General features: G+C 44.4%; 1 protein-coding gene across 1 annotated transcript; it reads right to left on the bottom strand.

Annotated features, from left to right (window-relative positions):
• Positions 1-7,655, bottom strand: LOC310661072 (cathelicidin-4-like). Its single transcript, XM_083406835.1, has 5 exons — positions 7,304-7,655; positions 4,592-4,699; positions 2,365-2,451; positions 604-1,923; positions 1-160 (listed from the first exon to the last, which is right to left on the bottom strand). Exons 1-4 carry the CDS (start codon positions 7,490-7,492, stop codon positions 1,795-1,797), a joined length of 513 nt encoding a protein of 170 aa, XP_083262961.1. The 5' UTR covers positions 7,493-7,655; the 3' UTR covers positions 1-160; positions 604-1,794.

The following is a 7,655-nucleotide window of genomic DNA, read 5'->3' as shown; positions in this document are numbered from 1 at the left end:
GTTGTAAAAAGTATTTATTGCACTAAGATTAAAAGCAGCCACTATTTCAGGCCAAGACCCACAAGATTCAAGTTGGGAAAACCCTGGTCTATGAGAACCAGAATGACTGTCAAACTCTTTCAGTGGTGTTGGGAAAATGCAACATTTAAAACACACACACCTCTCATGTTGGTACTAAAGGGTTAAGAGGTAACAAGTCGCTCTAATCACTGAGCAGCTGGAAGTCATTAAGCACCCAGGAATGTGGGTTAGTTTGTATAAATAGTCAGTTCACCCGTGTGTTTTCCCCCGCTCTCTTTTTGACCTGACTCGCAGACTCAGTTTGTGGCCATGGGCGTGTTTGCTGATATGAGTTAAGTTTAGAGTAAAGTTTTCTTTATGCCGGAGATAAAAGCATGTGTGCTTTATCGCCAGGGTTTTTCTTTTGTAAATAAAGTTTTTTCCTGAGTTCCAAAGTGCTTGCTCCAGGATTCTTCATTGAAAGGTACTGACTCTCCTGCCTTCTTCAACCGCTGCACGAAATTCTCTGCTGAGATAAGATTTATGGCGTTGGAGGCGCACTGGACGTTTACTTAACATTAAACTAATTAAAGTTTAATGGACATCTCAGTCGCATCTTAGAATACTAATAATATTTGGATACAAAGAGTCTACAGTAATATTCTACCAGCCATATGAGTTTAGAAAATCAACGATTTTTTAGATTTTTATTTGATATTTTATTAAAATAATTTCGCTTATTAAAAAAAAAGCGGTGAGGAGGGTGGAAAAGTGAACGAATATAAAAATAATTAAAATTTTCAGTTACGTTTCCACACGTTAGTATACAAATGTAGAGAGTTGTATTATCCCGATACAAATTCCTTTATCAATAAGCTCGTATAGTTTGCATAAAGTCATTCCAAGTATCATTATATTTATCCAAAGAAAGTCTGCGTCTATAAGCGGTCTGTTTTTACGTTGCTAATAGGTAAAGGTAAAGGGACCCTTGACCATTAGGTCCAGTCGCGGCCGACTCTGGGGTTGCGGCGCTCATCTCGCTTTACTGGCCGAGGGAGCTGGCATACAGCTTCCGGGTCATGTGGCCAGCAGGACTACGCCGCTTCTGGTGAACCAGAGCAGTGCATGGAAATGCTGTTTACCTTCCCGCCGGAGTGGTACCTATTTATCTACTTGCACTTTGATGTGTTTTTGAACTGCTAGGTTGGCAGGAGCAGGGACCGAACAACGGGAGCTCACCCCATCGCGGGGATTCGAACCATTGACCTTTGGATCGGCAAGTCCTAGGCTCTGTGGTTTAACCCGCAGTGCCACCCGCGTCCCACATTCCAAGTATCATTCTATTTATCCAAAGAAAGTCTGTGTCTTTAAGCGGTCCCTTTGTATGTTGCTAACAGGCAACACAGTGGTACCTCGGGTTACAGACGCTTCAGGTTACAGACTCCGCTAACCCAGAAATAGTGCTTCAGGTTAAGAACTCTGCTTCAGGATGAGAACAGAAATCGTGCTCTGGCGGCGCGGTGGCAGCGGGAGGCCCCACTAGCTAAAGTGGTGCTTCAGGTTAAGAACAGTTTCAGGTTAGGAACGGACCTCTGGAACGAATTAAGTACTTAACCCGAGGTACCACTGCATTTAAAACACACAGAAATATTTGGATAGCATGAGTCTACAGTAATATTCTAACCAGCCAAATGAGTTCGGAAAATCAAATGTCCATGGGACCAAAGCGATTTCGTAAAGGTTCCAACTCCGAGAGGGATGCTCAGCTTGGCGGACGAGGGCAAGGGGGTGTTTTTACTCTTCTTCGGGGGCTGTCAGAGCTGCAGTAGAAAAGGAAGATGGGAAATACTGCTCCACAAATATTCTGGGCTGGGCGGCCTCCATCGCTTGGGGTCTGGCGTTCCTGCTGTTGGGGTTGTTTGCCTGCAAAGATTCGGAAGAACGAGAGGAGGAGTCAACAGAGGTCTTCTTCCGTTTCGCGATAAAAAACCACAAACAAAACAGGCAGCACAGGGATTGAATCAAAGCATCCAATACGTTCAAACGCTCCAGCATTTCTCCAAAGAAAATAGGGATGCCCTAAGGGAAAGAGGGATATTCCGGAATCAACTCAGAAACTGGGAGTGGGCTTCTGTAAATCCCGGACTGTTCCTGGAAAATAGGGACACTCGGAGGGTCTGTATGTTGTGAACCACCCTGAGATCTTTGGAGGAAGGGCAGAAGAAAGAAAGAAAGAAAGGAAGGAAGGAAGGAAGGAAGGAAGGAAGGAAGGAAGGAAGATTCCAGACGTATGGGAGTCTTAAATTAGCCACACACTCCCAGTAACCCCATTTATGGTCCCAGTTCAGCCGGCAAACAGCTCACCTGCAATGGGTGGCAATTCACAGACGTCAGCGGTGAATCTTGCATGAAGTTATGAACTGAGACCTCGGCAGAACAATCCCTGGTGGTCTGGGGAGGAGGAAAATGGGTCAGGATTCTTAGGGTTCAGCCTGAGCTTCTAGACCAGGGGTGGCCAACTCCCCAGAGACTGCGATCTACTCACAGAGTTAAAAACTGGCAGTGATCTACACCCCTTTTTGGGGGTTCATGTTGTAGCAGGAACCCCCCCCCCATCATTCAGTTTGTACAAACCTCACGCACACTCACACACTACATACGCTACACTTTTGTTATAAATTCATAGAAAATCAACCATACATCGGATTTGCACTGTTCCACTTTTATTTTACTCCATGAAGGAAAGACTACAAAATGGGGAGGGTTTGATACAGGGCGCCATAATCCCTTCACCATATCAGCACATCCACAGGAGCCCTGCCCAGTTGCTATGCCAATCCTGATGATCCCGGACAGAAGACAATCAAGATCACAAAGAACTTGCATATGGGAGTGGATTCAGCATGATCAGATTTCCCTCAGGGGGCAGGAAACTGCGACTACCTTTTGTCTTCAGAAAATGACTCATGGGGAGGGGGAGAAGGGAACCAGCCAGGTGACAGTACACTCAGGTTACCACCACAACTCCTCCCTCAACCCCTGCTTTCTGTAATGTATGCATGATGTTTCTGGGGGTGGGCTTGACCTAGAGGAGGGGAATTTCAAAAGTTTTTATAAGGTCTTGCACACCATTTTCTGTGTCTTTCCTCTCTCCTGCGAGTGAGGGGAACACCCTGCTGCAACAGTTCAATAAAGGCCAAGCCTACAGGCTGCTGATTTGCTCCAATTTACTCTGGTTGGTGTCTTTACTTTTTGTCCAAGGGAGCCCTCGGATTTTTCCGGTAACAATGTCAAAGTTCTTGAGGTTTTTTTTAGGGACGAGAAGGAAAGCCCTGTTTTTTGGGGGGTTCAGGTCAAAGTTCTTGAGCTTTATAGGAAGGAGAAGGCCCATTTTTAGGGGTTCAGGTCAAAGTTCTTGAGCTTTTTTTAGGGGAGCTTTTTTTTGGGGGGAGACAGTGATCTGCTGGTGATCTGCCACAAACGTCCAGTAATCTCCCGGTATATCACGATCTACCTGTTGGACGTGCCTGTTCTAGACCAAAGAGGGGGACCCAGAGGCGGAGGTAGAGCTAGCTGTGCACCTGGGGGTGGCGCGAGTGTCCTAGGAAGGCCCCGCCAACGGTAAACATCCCAGGGGGTGGGATGGCAATGTTACCCCCCTCCTCAGGGATGACACCCATGGTGGCCTACACCCACCTTCCTCTGCCAGTTTGAGGGATCTGCATTGTGCCCCCCCAGAAGCTGTTGGACTCCCATCAGCCCCGGCAAATTTGACCAATGGCCAGGGACAATGAGAGTTATAGTTTTGTTAAAGGAGAAATCTGAGGGCTCCCTTGGACAAAAAAACAAGGACACCAGCCAGGAATACCAGAGCAAAACAGCAGCCAGTAGACTTGGTCTTTATTGAAGATTGTCGCGACAGGACTCCCACCTGCCACAAGGTGGAACAAGATGGAAACCACAAACAAAAGAAGACCCCAACTTTTATCAGCTACTAATTCCCCATGCTACACCCCTAAGACTACATCATTGACACATCACAAAGAGGAGAGGTTGAGGGAGGAGTTGTGGTGGTAACCTGAGTGTCTTGTCACCTGTCCATTTCCTCCTTTCCCCCTCCCCATGAGTACTTTCCAGAGGACAAAGAGGAGCTCGCAGTTTCCTGCCCCCAGAGGGAAGGGCTGGTCACTGTCCTTGGTTTCAGTCCGTACTGAATCCACTTCCATATGCAGATCCTTTGTGAGTGTGATGGTCTTCTGTCTAGGACCATCAAGGTTGGCATGCCAACTGGGTAGGGCTCGCTGCGGACCTGTTGGTACGTTTGGGGGGTTATGGCTGCCTTGTGTCAAGTCTCCCCCCTTTGATAGCCCTTCCTTCATGGTGGAACGGTACAGATCCAATGTACGGCTGATTTTCTATGAATTTATAACAGAAGCGTCTCGTATGTCGTGTGTGTGTTTGTGTGTGTGTGTGGTGTTTCTACAAACTGAATGATTGGGGGGGGGGGTCCAGTTTAGCAACAACAGCAGCATCCGGAGGCAGGACCCACATGCATCAGGTATTTGAACCAGAGCCCAACCCTGTCACTCACCCCATTCGGTTTGTATTTGCAGTCTCCAATCCTATACTTGCCCGTTTTCTGACACAGGGTCTCCTTGATGGTGAAGTCCATGCTGAAGTGAACCCCCCATTCAAATCTCTATGGAATAGAATAATAAATAAATTAATTAATAATAAATATAAATAAATAATAAAATTGGAAGCAAGAAGAAATTCCGACGAAAGAAGAACGGCAGACGGAATTAATGGACTATGCAGAATGGGACAAAATGACAGGAAGGATTCAAAACCTGCGGGACCAGAGATTTACAGAAGATTGGAAGAAGTATATGAATTATTTGAAGAGCAATTGTAATCGACAAATTACGCTAGTACGAGTTTTGTAAGGAGAAATATACGAAGTGTTACAAAGTAGAAAAAGGATAGAGATATCGGTTGTGAGTTTGAAATGTAATAGGGAAAATGCATACTGAGAGATTAGATTGGAAAGTTTTCAGACAGGACTGGTGGAAGTCAAATTTTTTTGAATAAGATGTAAAAGTATGTTTAAGTATTGCTGGAAATGGTATGTTAAAAAACTAATAAAATTTATATAATAATAATAATAATAATACCCTGCCCTCAGGGCCGCTAACACCAAATATATAAGACATTAAACACACAAAATCAAATGACTAGTTTAATACAATCAAATGATTGTATTAACACCAAATATATAAGACATTAAAAACACAAAATCAAATGATTAGTTTAAATACAATTCGAACCACATTTAAAATCAAAATAAAACTAAGTGGGAACCCATGAATCATAAAAGCAGGGGCAAGGAATTAAACGTTCACCAGGCCCGGCCACCCGTGCTGGGGGGGGGGGGGGATACAAAGAGCCAAGGAGGCGACTTAGATAAAGGGTCCCATAGAAAGAAGGGAGTCAGACTGAGTCCAAACCAAAGGCCAGGCGGAACAGCTCCGTCTTGCAGGCCCTGCGGAAAGATGTCAAGTCCCGCAGGGCCATAGTCTCTTGTGACACAGCGTTCCACCAGACTGCCCCCCCCCAATAATATATTTGAGGGGGCTGGGCTCCCCCCAAAGTTGATAGCCATTGCCATTCAAGGAGTGCTTGCATGCCACGTCATGTGATTGATTATGCAGGATGAGGCTAACCTGACCCCCCCCCAATATTTTATTCAAGTTGGCCCCCCTGGGTGAGAGGGTTTGTCTGTGTTTGAATAGGGTGAGCCTATGACCTGACTCAGGAACTAAGTATTTATCATTACTAAGTATTTATCAATGACAAACCTATGACAAACCTAGACAGCATCTTAAGAAGCAGAGACATCACCTTGCCAACAAAGGTCCGTATAGTTCAAGCTCTGGTTTTCCCAGTACTGATGCATGGAAGTGAGAGCTGGACCATAAAGAAGGCTGATCGCCGAAGAATGGATGCTTTTGAATTCTGGTGCTGGAGGAGACTCTTGCAAGTCCCATGGACTGCGGGAGGCAGTGGAAGACAGCCAAAATCTACAAGTTCTTATAGTGCAAAGACAAATGTATAGCCCTCCACCAGTTTTTCCCTTGCTGGGATCCTAACATCCATGTCAAAAGTTATTTAGAAAGACAAGCTTGCATGTTGTCCTTGCACTTTCTGTTGTAAAGACAGGAAATTGCTTTGCAAAATATGCTTTGTTGGGAGAGATTTGCACTAAAGTGACGATAAAAATTTCAGGATTATTTTTATTATTAATGCAAAAAATGGATAACCGAAATTAAGACTGGAGAAACAGAGGAAATGTGCAAATAAGGTAAGATTGCCACTAAAGTGCTGAATTTTCATCTGGGGCACTGAAGGTATGATTGGAAAGATGAGCATGGGAAGAACTATGGAGAAAGAACTGGAAATTTACAGCCTATGAAGTATTGAGGGAAAATCTAATCAAGATGTTTTATAGATGGTACTTAACACCTACCAAAATAGCTAAAATGTATAAGGCAAAAACAAATCTGTGCTGGAGGTGTGGTAAAACAGAGGGGACACTTACACATGTCTGGTGGACCTGTGAAAAAATCAAAAGCTTCTGGAATGTAGTATATGATGAGCTAAAAAAAATGTTTAAGTATAACTTTATGAAAAATACAGAAGCTTTTCTACTAGGGATAACGGACACAGGTATAGCAAGAGAAGATCAGAAAATATTCCTCTTTGCCACAGGAGCGGCAAGGATCCTAACTGCTAAGAACTGGAAAAAAGGAACTGTGCCAACAAAAATGGAATGGCAAGACAAACTGTTAGCGTTTATTGAACTGGCTAGATTAACAGAGGCAGTTAGAGATCACACTAGACAAGAGCTTCAAAAAGCATGGGGGAAACGCAGAGAATACTTCACAAAACAGTGCCCTAAAATACATACCTGGACTTGTTCCGATTAATGTCTGCAGGAAACTTTGTGGATATTTAAGTTATAATTGGAAAAATCTTAATAATTATTCATAAAGGAAACAGCTTAGAAGAAGTAAATAAGGAGGCCAGATACAGGATAAAGGAAGTCTTTTATTTGGTTGTTTGTATTGTTGTATGTTATGCTTATTGTATTTCTGTATTGTTGTGTTATGTTGTAAATAAAATTTCCAATATATATATATATTTTTAAAGGAAAGATGAGCAATGGAAATAAACTGAAAGTGACAGATCTGCCCATCCCTGAACAGGAGAACGTTTCAGGGAATCGAACCCCTGTCATACTTACTGTTTTGCGTGTGCTTCTGATCTTCCACAGCCTGAAGACGGCTTGCCCGCCCGATTCCTGGTTGTATTCTTCGACGGCCATCCTGGCTATGTTCCGGGGGAGCAGCGCCGGGGGGGATTCTGAGCCCGGGAGTGTTGCTGTGGAGACTCCCAGGGCCCCCAAAATCGCTCCTACCAGGAGGAGCTCCATAGCTTATCCTCTTTCCTGCTTGAGCAAGAGAATTATGCTCCCCTGCTCTCTAGTCTCGGGACAGAGACAGAAGCCCCAGATCAAAAGCCAAACTGTGGGAGGACGTGAACTTGCTCAATCAACTTGGCAGAAAACTCCAGCCACCCACATCCTCCTAAAACCT

The sequence above is a fragment of the Podarcis tiliguerta genome, assembly GCF_965153285.1.
Source record: "Podarcis tiliguerta genome assembly, chromosome: 12".
NCBI classification, from domain to species: Eukaryota; Metazoa; Chordata; class Lepidosauria; order Squamata; family Lacertidae; genus Podarcis; species Podarcis tiliguerta.
Note: the sequence above shows the minus strand (reverse complement) of the source record. Positions and strands in the feature narration are given on the sequence as shown.

Coding starts and splice junctions, on each gene's coding strand:
- LOC310661072 (XM_083406835.1), bottom strand. CDS start 7,492: ATGGAGCTCCTCCTGGTAGGAGCGATTTTGGGGGCCCTGGGAGTCTCC. Junction 4,700..7,303: donor TCAGAAGCACACGCAAAACA/GTAAGTATGACA, acceptor TCTATTCCATAG/AGATTTGAATGGGGGGTTCA. Junction 1,924..2,364: donor TGAATTGCCACCCATTGCAG/GTGAGCTGTTTG, acceptor GAATCTTTGCAG/GCAAACAACCCCAACAGCAG.